Consider the following 14,166-nt stretch of genomic DNA (forward strand, 5'->3'; position numbering starts at 1 on the left):
CATAAGTTACAATAACTTTTGAACCGTAATTTTTACAGGAATATGAGTTCTACAATTTTGTTCAGGATTAAAAGGACTACAGTAACAAAACCGTTCAGGCCATTTTCAAGAAAATCCTATATTCCGTTATTTTATGGGTTTTTATGGAAAAATCACCATTTAAAATCAAAATTTCAATAAAATTAAAAAAAGCCTGGAGATACAATGGACACTTATATAGGCCTACTGAATTTCATAAAAATCGGACTACAGGTGTGGTCTACTCCGAAAACCACTTTTTTGGGTTCAGGGGACCCAAAACGGATGTATCCACTCAAAACTCAAACTCAAAAATATTAACAAAACCAATACTTTCTCCATAATATGCTATGTATAGGGGGGAAAAGTGACCAAAAACGGATATATCCACTCAAAACTCAAACTCGAAAATTTGGACAAAAACAATACTTTTTCCATATACTATGTATAGGGGGAGAAAGTAAAAACAAAATGGCAAATATCTTGCTCACGAGTTATTTTTGGAAAAAATGTTAATTTTTGTTTTCTTTTTATTTTGACCCATTAAACCTATTCTCCTGATTTTTTTACTTAAGGAACATCTTGTATACATATTCTTAACTGTACATAGTTTAGTAAAATGGCCAAAACGGCACACGGAAGATTTCTCAGGTGCCGTTTGACGTCACTAACTACTGACGTCACTTTGAGGGAACACCATTACCGCAACGATACGGTTTGAGCCATCGGCCTCGGTGGTGTAGTGGATAACGTGTCGGGCTGATAATCCGAATGTACCCGGTTCGAATCCCGCTGGTAGCACTAACTTTTTGTCAACAATTGTTTTCATATAAGCAAGTTTGGTTGGTTTGGTTAGGTTATGACAGTTTAATTTTATAATTAAAAAATAATGAAATTGAATTTTAGGCATTTGTAATTTTATTTTATGAACAAAACTATTTTTTAGATTAGTAAACCTTTATAAGAAAGTATTAAAAGTATTAGATTTTTTCATTATCAGCACGTTTGGTTAGTTTGGTTAGGTTATGAGTTATGACAGTTTAATTTAATAATAGAAAAATTATAAAATTGTTTGTTTCTTCAGACGCAGCAATTAGTGACGTCAAACGGCACCTGAGAAATCTCCCGTGTGCCCCACCGGTAAAATGGCTAATTTTTTCATACCATACTTAAAAATCTGCTGTTTTTAAAATCAGCAGTTCAATTAACTATGAAAGATATGTTACAATTAATTTAGTCATGCAAGAAACCCACGACACTTTTAGAAATTGTTTTTAAAAACACTATAATTATGAAAAACATGGTCTGCGCCCTAATAACTAGAAAAAGTTGATATTTAAGGAGTAAAACTGTATTTCACATCAGTTAATGAAGCTCAATTGAACTAAGTAATTTTTTGTGAAAAATAACTTGCTCTAACTTAAACTTGAAAATGGAATGACTATTTTCACCGTACTTAACAGTCCAAATACTACTACAGACTTTTGGATGCTGACCTACATCCCATCTATGTGGACCAGGTGTAGCCAATTATTTATTTAAAAAGAACAGGAATGAGCCACTGAAAGAGTGTGGTACAGTCTAAAGTGTAAATCATATTTCTTCCCTTAGTTTTTGGTATCCTAACTGTAACAGTTAATTTGACGTAAAGATGCTAAAGCTTAAGTCTGGTCAGTTTGGTTTGGTAAAAAAATTGGCTTGTTGGACATAGAAATCAGTAATTTACTTTAACACAATCTTTCTGCAGTTAAATTTAGCTATGCTTATTTTTTTATTTTTCCATAGCTAAAACTTTTACACGGGAATAGAATATCTAGTTATATTCTAAATATTCAAAGCTTCTACTGATTTTAAGAAAAATACTATAAAAATGTAGCTATAAGATCAAAATGTTATGTGTACTACTTCTTTGTTTGAAATACACTTTTTCTGAAACATATGTTTTATTTACAATCTACAAAAATGGTTCAGATCATCTGACTTTCTATCAATATTTTGTTTTCTCTTATTCAGTTTATCTTAAAATTCAAAGTTTATTGTAAATTATGGTTAATAATTTTGCTTAGAAAATTTACCCCACAGAAGTTTTACGATCATGGAGGGATCACCGAACCAACCAAATGTGAGTTTAAAATAGATTCTTGTCAAAAACATGTTTCTGGCTATAAGTGGCCAAAATGCCAATATTGTCTAATTTTTTTGTGTTAACAACTTTAAATAAACTTGTGTTACTGCATGTATTAAATTCTTTAAGGAATATGATTGTCTAGATTCTTAACAGAAACATCTAATAAACTTGTATTTGCCACCAACTAATTAATAACGTAAATTACATCACAAGGAAGCTTTTAAGGGAGTATTTGGCCCCTCTTAATATTTTGATATTGCCATTGTCTATGTTATTAATAATTTCCATTTCAATCTGATTTGTTCTTAAGTAAAAAAATTGTTTTATTAATATGCATCCATGTGTATACATAATTTTGTGTGTGAGGTAAAATATTTTGGTACTTTCCTGTTAAAGGGAACATTCATTATTATCGATGATTTATTTCTCGATATATCCATGTTAACGAATTGAAACCTATCAGCTGACAACTACGATAAATAAATATTGTTCATTATCAACACACAATGATTAAAAAAAATATTGAAATGAAACTGTTCTAAACTAACCTAACAAAACTAACCAAACCTGCGGTAACATTTAAAATCCGTTTAATATTCTTCACTTGTCTTTTCTGTTACCAAACGGAATTTTTAAATGGTACAGCAAGTTTGGTTGATTATGTTAGGTTAGTTTAGAACCGTTTCATTTCTTAATCTATATAATAGACTATATTTTAGCCTAAATAAGATCAGTTGTCAATTTGTAAGGGATTGTAAAGAAAAACAAAAACATCGATATATCGAGAGAAAAAATCGCATCGATAATAATGAATGTTCCCTTTAACAGAAAAGTACCAACATTTTTTAACCATTCAACTTTAAAGTACTTTTACTGATAAGCTACTGGGTAAAAAGGCTTCTTTTCATTAGCATGGTTTTGTAAACTCAATAAGGATATTTTTTTACTGTCAACATATATTTTTGACAGATCACAGAACAGAAAAAGCACTACGATGATCGAATAAGAGCAATAGAAGATGCAATCTGCAATCTTTGTGTAAGTAAATGTTTAAGGGCTAATTAAATGGTATAAAATGTGGTTTCTTCAATTATGTCAATCCAATATAAAAAAAACCTCAGAGATAAAAATAAAAAAAATGGGTTTTGTTTATTTTTTAATTGTTAATTCAGGACTCATACAACTGTAAATACAAATACACTGATAAATATAAATCTTACATTAAATGAAATGAAATTGTAGCTAACTTTATTGTAAGCTAACAAAAGTGGCAGTATGCATTGTACTTAGCACTTATGAATCTGTAAGGAATCAAACTGTATTTTAAAATATTTGAGTTGGTCGCATAGCCTATAATAAGTAATTAATTGATAAAAACAATAGCATTTGGTACAAAGAACATCGCCCTAACGGAAAAACTGACAAGCAAAAATCCACGTTCGCGCAACACCTGGTTGATAACAATCACGACTTACTTGATTTGGACAACGGCTTAGAAATTCTACACGCCTGTATTAATGGAAATAGATTAGATACCCTTGAAGAGTATGAGATTTATAAAGCTCATAAAATAAAAAGCAGCAATGAGCCCATACTAAATGATCAATTACAGTTTAAATCCCACACCATTTTTAATAACATTATCAAACGGAGCAAGCCACAGACAAGGGATCAAAGTCCAGCAGATAATACCGTCACAGCTGGAACGAACTAGCAGTTGTCCAAATGTCCAGTCAGCTTCCGTACTCGTAACAATCATGTACGCGACAGGCCTGTCTCTTGTTTTAAGTGTTTTTGTGTTTTTATCGTGTTCGTGTATGTGTAAAGTTTAACGACGCCAATTCAGGTGGATGTATGTATATCTGAGGATGGCATTTTAATGCCGAAACAGCTGTAATCTACAGTACCTAACAGTAACTACAGAGCTGTGACGAGGTATTTATATTATATTAGTCATCAATTCAGCTCAGGGGCTAAACCATGTCTATTGAATATATTATAATTTGTTAACAAAATTAACACTGATTTTTATTTACCTTTTTAGGGTCCGTCATGTGGAACATGTACTCAAGTAAGTATATAGCTGTAAAATAAAATTATTCTTAAATTGTGAATGGATATTTTTGAAACTTTCTTGCAACTTCATATTAGGCTATATGAGTTAATAGCCAAGTAATGTCCAAAGTATATGGGCAGACACGATCAACATGATATTTAGGCTAAGGATCAGTAGATATCGTCTTTCTGATTATGAAGGAGGGTAAGGACCTTGATCAACTTTGACCGGGATGCTGTCTAAGTCATAAAATAACTGACTGTCATAAAATGTTTGAGCCCTGAGGGCTTAGGTCACATGTTGGGCTGACTTGATGTAATGTGACAAACAATCTCATGTTTTGTGTCCAACAAAGTAGAGGACATTTTAAAATGAGTAGTCTGATATATGCAGGAGTCTCAGGCTACAGGCTGGCCACATGTGCCTAAAAGCATTTTCTCTCCTCTCCCTAAAAAAATTCCCAACTCTCCCTAAAAGAGGATTTGAGTAAAGGGATTTCCCCCTAGACATATCTGTTCCAAAGATATCTTGAGGATTGTTCTTGTGGCAAATTTCTTGGGTATTAAATATCATTGACAAATTCTAGTGATGACTTTAATATTTCGGTGTGTTTTGTCCTATTGGAAAGCAAAACTGATAAATCCTCATGCCTCATGGACAATGAATCCCTACAGTTATTTTATAGACAGTTTAATTTTAATTACAGGATGCCAGACAGCCGCCGGACGAATCATGGATGGCTGATGGACGATTTCATGCTGCTCAACAGGCTCCCAAGAAGACCGAGGGAAGATGGGTAGCTGAGTCTCCAAGGCAGCCGGCAGGTGCTGCACAATGTGTGAGCAGGATTTACTTTGATCAGAATGACTTAGTAATCAGTAGCTATGCAAAAGGAAAATCTTATATGTTTAGTACAAAGAGTGGCCAGCTGACTGAGTTTCTGAATGAACCACTTTCTGGACAGTGGTCGTAGTTTTAATCACACTTAGATGATTAAGCAGTGTTAGAATCTGCAAAGGATTTGACTCTTGTCTGGAGAGAGCTTGGTTAATAGGATAATCAACAAAAAGGGTGGGGGGATATAAAAGTATTAAGGTTTCTAAATGTTACTGCTCCACCATATGTTTCGGAAACTGCATTGATACAGGGTTTAGGAAAAAGCAAACATGTCAGTGAAATAAAACAAAATCCTGAACTTACAAATATTTTAAAGTTAGTTTCTGATAATAACTGCTAATTAATATACCTTTATCTATGATTTTTGTGCTGAGTGCAATTACACAAACAAAAAATTAGATATATGCAACCAAGTTTTGGCTTGATGTACTGTTGTTTTTTTTTTTAAGTTAATAAACTGGATTACTGATAAAAAAAATTAAAATGTAAGTTCGTGCTCTTGGCAATCCATATTGCACTCAGCAACTAGGTTAGGCCTTTTCTGTCATGAATACCAAAAAGTTACCAAAGTGCATCCATGTAATTTTACCGTACAAATTTATCCTGTTTTTCAGAACGCTGAATTTCCCCCGCTGAGTCTATTGTCCGTGGAGAATGGTGCGACCATGCCAGCCTACAACCCTGTCGACCAGCTGGTCTTGGAAAAGTCCACTTCAGTGTGTAGGCCTAATGCAGTGTGTAGTACTGAACAGGAGCAGGTGAGTGATGGTGGATGGAGAAAAAGTTTGGAAAGTACGTTATTGAAAAAATATCCATGCCATCCCATTTAAATTAAATAATTAACAAACTAAGTCAAAATTTCGTTAGAGGAAGCAGTGGGTTGTTAGCGCAGCAGTATGCTACCGATTTCTGAATATTTTATAGCTGACTATGAGCAGAACATTTTTATAATATCTGGTGACATATTTCTCACAGAATCTCAAGAAATAATGAACTTATTTTTGTTTTATTAGCATTGTAATGATTATAAGTATGGGTAATAGAAAATTCTCTTTCTACTTTAGAGCGTTCACAGGAAAAAAATGTCAAAAATAAAATACATTTTGGTAAACCATTTTTTTATTATGTTTTAATCAATTAAATGGTTTTTAAAGAAACTTCAACTCATATCGAGGGTTTAAAAATTTAAAATATTTAAGCTAAGGAAAATGATATCTCTATGCATTTGTCCAAAAACCAATTATAATGTGAAAGAGGTTCAATTAGATCCATCAGGCACGCCAACGATAGTGTTCATTGTTTATTATGATCAATTTGATTTGACACTATTGGAATCCTGTTTTTTTTTTTTTTATTATTATTAATATAGCTTAAGTTTTACAATTTTAACAAGGAATGGCGATGAACAACATTCATTACTTTAAACATATTACTCACACTTTAACAAATATTTAAAATCCAAAATATGTTAACCTCTGAAAAGTATGGTTTGTTTTTTGCAACTTTAAGAGTAGGCTACTTTGTCTTGTTAATTTAATGATATATTTCAGCAAAACAAGGTGGAAAAAGATTTGAGCCTGGTCATAAACGAGACTGAATACATGATCAACTTTGGGTGCAAACAAGTCAGACATTTGAATGCTGTAACTCTTGAGCTGAAACTGTTGTTGACATATGAGCAGGTATGTTTTTATTGTGAAACACGAAACACTTACAAACTAACTTGCAATGTTAGAGCGTTAGAAATAAAACATGAATTACCAAAATTACTTAGTTTACAAAACAACAATATTGAGCAGTAAAATATTGGAGGTAGAAAAAAGAAAAGATATTTTTTTAGAATTTACAATTGTAAATAGTAATGGAATTTTTAAAATGATAAGAAATAACTGTAATGGATGTTTGTAAAAAACAAGTGTTTGTGAAATTTCAAAGTGAAAAATATTCATACAACAGCCACTGGATATCTTGGTGGATTTTTCAGATGCAAAATAAAAATCATACACTAATCAAATCACTGTAGCGAGTAACTTACTGGTTTTATTTTTACACATTCAGTTTTTAATGAACTTTTACAACAAAAAATTGTGTTTGATGTTTGAAATTAGTTCATAATTTGTTTTAGAAAATTCTCAAACAAGTGGTCAATAGAATTGACAAATTTAAATTGCTTAGAGAAGAAAATAAGAGAAAAGCAACAGAATGGGAAAACAAATACAAGGAGAAAACACCGGAATACGAACGTTATTCTGTTATGTTGGTAAGTCATTCCTTACGATTTATGATTTAAGTATGTATTCCTTCTATATTCACCTTTACCATGGAAGACTTATCATGAATTCTCGATAAATTTAATACTGAATGATATACAAATTTATAGTAAGTCGTTAATTTTTCTGTAAAAAAGGTACAATAATAATGTTAAATCCCACTTTATTATTTCATCAAAGTGATTAATTACCAATAAAATATACCACTTTAACTTACAACTTTTAAAATAGGGTAGTCCAGCTGTTTGCTGTTTCCAATCCTGATGTTTAAAAAGAGTATGATTTTTCCAGATAAATGTTCCGCAGACAGAAACTATCAACGTAGATGGAATCCCAGGTCCAGTTCAGCAGGTATTTAAAAATAAAAATAATTCAAAAGTAACTGTTCACATTATACAGGTATTTTTTTTTTCATAAAGTTAAAATACCTAATTTTCAAATTTCCACTGTTTAAAGATGAACCTTTTAAGATTGGGTTAACGACACTGTGTTCTCTTAATCGATTAGCCCTTACATCTATCTATATATATATTAATAGGCAAGCGTGTTTCTTCAAAACCTTTTTTCTTGGCTCATGTGCATTGCAGGGAAAATCTACGCATACTGTTAGAAAGATATTTTCTTATTTTGCTGTAGGTGTGCAGATTTTTTTTGATTTATAAATTAAAATAGGCTCACCCTAGTAGCACAAATATGTATTTTATAAATATTTTATATATTTAAAGTTGTATTTGATAGAACCTCGAATAAAATATAAATATAATATATCTTTAATAATAGTTTGATATATTCAAATATATATTTAAAATATTACCAAAAAGCAATGCAAAATATAAATTAAATATAAGTTTTGAATATATAAAATAGATTCATAATATATTTTGATAAAACAAGTATAGAATATGTAATATACATATTTTATATGTATATTTTTCCTATTAAATATTTAAAAAAATTATGTGTTGAGAATATTTTAAATATATATATAAAATATTTTTGAAACTATATTATATATTTAAATTATTTATAAATATATTTTGAAACACGTCAGATATTTTTTATTAATAAAATAATTTTATATTTGTAGAATATATAGCCTATAATCTTTTATAATTAGCAAATAAATAATTTGCATCTTTTTGTTTTTTATAGTGTCTATCAATTTATACATGCATTTTTTGTATGATAATTGCTATTGTGAAAGCGTTAAAATTAGGTTAATAATAATACGTACTCTGAATGGTGTCACTTTATCATACACGTAAAGAAAAAAAAGCATATAGTTAAGAGGCAGTATACATGTTCGACAGCTACATTTGGGTCAAACGAAAAAAGTGTTGATGGGTTTTATTTTTTTAATTGCAATATGTGACAATGAATGTGATCATAGAAATCTCGTATGATTGGCTAGAAAAGGGTGCTAGTGACTGGCGACCTTTTAAGAAACTAATTACGGTTGTAGATGACGTTCTAAAAATAATTATTTGATTTACATATGCCATAAATTACATAATATTTGTCATAGTATTTAAATTAATTTTTGTAGTTTACTGTATTTGTATTCGTGGAGACTACTCACTATTCACTACAGCACTATTCAACTCAACTACTTGATGCCCCAAAGCATATTAACAGAATCATATTATACTGTAGTATCAAAAATATTTCGAGTATTGCAACCATTGCAACTGAGGGCCACTCTTTCACCATTTGAAAACTAATGCTATCAACAGTCACAAGTAGCTCAGAGGTAAGGTAGGAGGCTCATAAGTCGAAGGACCCAGGTTCGAGACCCACCCGGGATGAAAAAATTTTATCCAGTAATTTTTTCAAAATTTGTTTTTATGAACTATTTAATCAATTTAATCAACTGATAATTGTGTTTTTCATACTAAATCTTTATTATTTTGTGTTTTTATGTTTAGACCCCATGGGATGTTTGGAAGAGATATTAAATACATTTTTTATTTAAATATTATTCACTAAAATATATTATTGGAACATATTTTTTTAATATTTAATAGATTCAAAAACATATTTTTTATATATTTAATATATTTTAAATATTATATAAAATTTACATTAATACACACTTGAGATATATAAAATAGATTTTAAATACATTTATTCATATGTATTTAATATATATTTGTGCTACTAGGGCAAATATAAGCACAAAAAATGAATTTGAAACTTTTAAAAAATTGGGCTTTATGGGTTGCTATGCTGGTGACGATTAACAACGAAATATAAACAGAAAATCAAAACAAATTGAAGAAATTACAATCAGATGTTTTATTTACAGGTTTTCTACCAAGTCAAACTTATGGAATGACTTATTATGAGCTATAGCAATTGTTATGACCCATCAACTTTGTCAGCAACACAAAATTAGGTAGAAAATATCATTTTAGACACGCATTCTGTGACTGACTCACACAACTACATGTTTTGAATTAAAAAATAGCAACAGCTGGTCCATATAGATGGGATATCTACTTCAGTATCAAATTGTCAATGTGTGTAAATAACATATTTTTAGTAGAGTTTTCGACCACTGGACAACCACTAGTTTAATTTAATGTACAACTCGACCTATGCTCTCATTAATATTTTTCTCAACTTGTTTTGGAGCACCCCAATATAATGGAAAATATTGTTGATATTTGCCTGAATGAGTAGAATTTATGTATAGTAGTTTGCAAATATTTTTTGCAGTATCTACAATAGAATAATGAAAAAAAAATCCTTTCCCAGACTTTTTGGAGACCCTTTATACTGTGGTTAAATTTGTATTACATGTTAATTTGGTAACAAAAAAACTGTTTTTAGCAAACTGAACACATTGTAGATCTTTATTTAAATTATGAAAATTTACTCCTAAAAAGCTCAATGAATAGGTAATGTGAATATTGTATAACTGTAATCTTGTTTTTCCTACTGCTACATGGAAATGATCACATTGACTATATAATACCTGAAAATAGTACGATACGCAAAATAGCTCATTTCCGCTTTTTCATTCATACACACTACACAGTAAAAAAGCTGATTTCACCGTTGGTGTTTCTATAAAACACTAACTTCCAGTAAGCTAAGACAAGCTAAATTTCAATTTATATACCCTGGAGCTGAAAAGTTAATCTGTCTGTTATGATGAATTAATTATGGTGGTATAACAATCTTGTGTGTATTATAAGCATAAACAGTCATTGCCGATTGCCGCTCTCGAAATGTATAGCCGCACTCAGCTAAGCAGCCATCTACAGTTCTGGAGCGGCAATGACATACTTTACGCTCTTAATACACAAATAAATAGCTTTTTCAGAAATTTCTGTTCCAAAAACTCACATAAATTGATTTTTATCTTCTTCAAAAGACTGTTTGGTATAGTAAATAACCTTATTTTAGGAATATTTGTTACGAACACAGTAGTGATGAAAATTGGTCATATTACCCTTAAAAATTGCTTTTGTTATAAATAAAAATAATAAATACCCTTAACCTTTTTTCCCAGAAAGTCCTGTTCCAAATAGTGTCTCAGACCACCAACACAGCCAATAGGGTGGTGGTACATTTGTCCATGGAAGAGGCTGTCGCGAACGACATAGACTTGACTCTACAAGACATGAAAGTGAGTTTACAGAAATGTACGGTATTTCTTATTTATTTATTTTCTACTTTTTTTAGAGTTGGTGCCTTGCAGTCTTTTTCTAACCTTTCATTGGCCTATCCACATGGGCTAGACCTGTGGTAGAAAGTACTGTTTTGTAAGTCCTAGATAGTGAGACACCCTTACTATTTTTTTAGTGTGGCCTTGCCCTTACCCTTAACTGTCTGTAAGAATTTTAGTAATCCAAATGCATCTTTGACGGTCAATTCCCTCACAGTTTCAAGGAAAAAAATCAGTCAGCCAGTATAGTAGTGTACATGACTGAACCGTACTGATAAATTTCAAATGGCGACACTGGGAAAAGTTTCCGAGTCTGTGACGGTGCCGTGAGCCACACAACTTATCCTATGTTTATTTTTGCTGTTTCGATGTTTAATAATGAGCAAAAAATTTCATTAAAGAGGCTCTCCATTAAAGATGAAATCTTAAAAAAATAAAAAAAAATTATCTTAAAAAATCCAAAGGAACATTACTGAAGTTAAAACTCTCTTAGTATTTATCAATATTCTCTAATTTAAATTTAATGTACACGTTTCATGTTTTTACACTTTGAACTTCTTTTCAAAGGCCTCTTAATGTTGTAAATAGTTAAATAGTTGTACAAGGTGTTCCTTTTTCAAACATTGCTGTTTGTGTGCCAACAAATGTTTGGCAATATGAATTGAACCGGTATTTAAAACGGAATTTTAATTCTTATCAAAATTAAGATTTGAGATTTGAAATTGAATACACATTTAAGAGACAGGAAGTAAGTTCAATTGTTTAGAATCTACCAAAATCAGTAACATTAACTATACACTATTAAAATAGGTTATAATTATACACTAAGATAATTAATTATAATTGCAGAAACATTGTGCTGTTATGCTCAAACAAATTGCCGGTTGGCTGAAAATGCTCGAGGCTCAGATTAAACATCAAAACATCGTTCTGGATCGGTGGACTGAATGCAAAAATATGCTTAAGGATCTTAAAGTTCAGGTAAGTTGATGCTTTAAGTGCTATTGAGTTCATATACCCATAACCTGTTTAAACTTAAATGCAAAATGATAATTAACTAACACGTTTACTGCGGATGACGAGTAATCTAGCGCTTTCTAGATGGAATGCTAGCGCTTTCCAGTAGCGTGTGACCAGTATAGGTACTCATCAAAGCACCGTTTACAAACTATTGTTCCAATGTGAGGTTGTACACTGCCATGAGACGTTGTTTCACTTGCCGCTTATTGTGCCAGTGTTATACTTCAATCTGGTATAGTTCGTTTTCTGATCCGACTATTTTATTGGTGTTGGTAGGGATGGTACAAAGTTAATATATTCTTTAAGCCAGCCATTAAGTCAAGGAATAAGCAATAATCCAAACTAGCTGCTTAGATAAATAGTAATCTAACACAAATTAGCAGAGGTGCCCATCCCCCTCAAACCCAGAGGCGCAATCCCCCCCCCAAGCAAAAGGAGTAGCCCCCCATTTATACTGCCGTATATTTAAACCTACCCTTCCCCCCGCCAATTTATCTGTAAATTTCCCCTTTACCTCATAAAACGAGCATTTAAAGTATTTAGTAAAAGTTGAGGTAAAGAAAAACAAACTTTCTGATAATAAAAAAATAAATGTTTAATAGTAAACGCCATTTAACAATATATCATTATATCTAACTAATGGACGAATTAGAAGTTTTTCAATTTAAAATTCAGAATCTGTATTGTCAGCCAACAGTTACTCAGTATTGCAATAGAAAATGTCTTCAAAACGTACAGCAATATACTCGGTGAATTACTCTACTCCAACGCAGTACTGTAACTGTACAATATATTAGGTGGCGTTAATTTTACGGGGCTTAAGAACTCAAACAGCTTTAAGTGCATTAATAATACTTTGGCAAAAAGTAGGCTATCTTATTTCAAAATTATAGGCAGAGTCACGAAGTATAGGACAGACTTGTTGCTCGCCACTAGGCTTCCTTCTACAAAAATCGCCGGACAAAATACCCAGAATTCCTTAATTGCCACCAGCATAAAAGGTTTTTGTGATGAAGTAATCTTATAATAAATTCATTTTGATAGCCCCAGGATTGCCTCTTATGACTAATAATGGTAGAAACGCATCTTGTCAGACAATCCTTAATAATATATGTAAGGTAGAGTCGAATATATTTACTTGCTACATATATTCTGGCGGTTCTTTAACTCCACCATCGGAGGTTTACAAAAGGATCCACTTCTAGAGGTGTCGTCAAAATATGTTACAAACATTAAACACGAAACGATAACAGATAGGCCTATCAATTCACGCGTGTATATTGCCGCGGGCAGGACTGGAAGTAAACGGAATCAGGTTATGACGGAAAGACGTGGTCTCTGGATTGTCGTCTGTGTTATCAAAAGCTGATATTGGACTAATTGTAGTGACGAAGGAGAGTGTTGAAAATATAATGGGATTCATAATTTAGTTTTCCATTCAAAATTATTGACAATAATAACCAATTTATATGCTGGATATAAATGATGGTCTCGAAATTCTACAGTACTGCGGGAAAGTAAATTTATTAAATACTTTTGAAGAGTTTGAAATTTATAAATACATAAAAATAGGGACAGCACACAATTTTTGAGTGAAAACACTCGATTAACTATGAATTCCATTATATTTTCAACACTCTTCTCAGTCATTACAATAGTGCAATATCAGCTGTTGAAAACGCAGACGACAATCTAGAGACCACGTCAGTCCGTCTCCGTCATAACCTGAACCTGATTCAGTTTACTTCCAGTCCTGCCGACGGCAATGTACACGCGTGAATTGATAGGCATGTCTGTAATCGTTTCGTGTTTTGTATTAAATGTTTGTAACGTGTTCTTACGACATCTCCAGAAGTGGATCTTTATGTAAGCCTGGCGATAATAGAGTTTAAGAACCACCAAAACATATGTATCAAGTAAAATTCGACACTAGAATATTAAGGATTGCCTGACAATGTGTGGTTTTTGGTGGTTTTTACCAGTCTTAGAAGCAATCTTAATTACGAATGGCAGAATGTTGTTGGTGTTGATAGTGTACTACTTAGAAACACTTTTCAGGCTGCTTATACAAAATTATACATTCATTATGATAGCTAGCAAAAAA

At 31.6% G+C, this 14,166-nt stretch overlaps 1 protein-coding gene across 1 annotated transcript; it reads left to right on the forward strand.

The window, feature by feature from the left end:
- Positions 1 to 2,000: 2,000 nt before the first annotated feature.
- Positions 2,001 to 8,843, forward strand: LOC128989337 (uncharacterized). The gene is made up of 9 exons (XM_054411218.1): positions 2,001 to 2,140; positions 3,116 to 3,184; positions 4,191 to 4,217; positions 4,909 to 5,040; positions 5,714 to 5,857; positions 6,650 to 6,781; positions 7,225 to 7,359; positions 7,661 to 7,720; positions 8,832 to 8,843. Exons 1-9 carry the CDS (start codon positions 2,114 to 2,116, stop codon positions 8,841 to 8,843), a joined length of 738 nt encoding a protein of 245 aa, XP_054267193.1. The 5' UTR covers positions 2,001 to 2,113.
- Positions 8,844 to 14,166: the final 5,323 nt, after the last annotated feature.

Source organism: Macrosteles quadrilineatus, unplaced genomic scaffold, assembly GCF_028750875.1.
Source record: "Macrosteles quadrilineatus isolate MER2022 unplaced genomic scaffold, UCM_ALF_1.0 Scaffold_3__2_contigs__length_128488019, whole genome shotgun sequence".
Taxonomy (NCBI): domain Eukaryota; kingdom Metazoa; phylum Arthropoda; class Insecta; order Hemiptera; family Cicadellidae; genus Macrosteles; species Macrosteles quadrilineatus.

Bases quoted from the DNA above. Each gene is read 5' to 3' on its own strand.
- LOC128989337 (XM_054411218.1), top strand. From the start codon at position 2,114: ATGGAGGGATCACCGAACCAACCAAAT. The intron at 3,185-4,190 runs GTAAGTAAATGT...TTACCTTTTTAG, and splicing joins ATGCAATCTGCAATCTTTGT to GGTCCGTCATGTGGAACATG. The intron at 5,858-6,649 runs GTGAGTGATGGT...GATATATTTCAG, and splicing joins GTAGTACTGAACAGGAGCAG to CAAAACAAGGTGGAAAAAGA.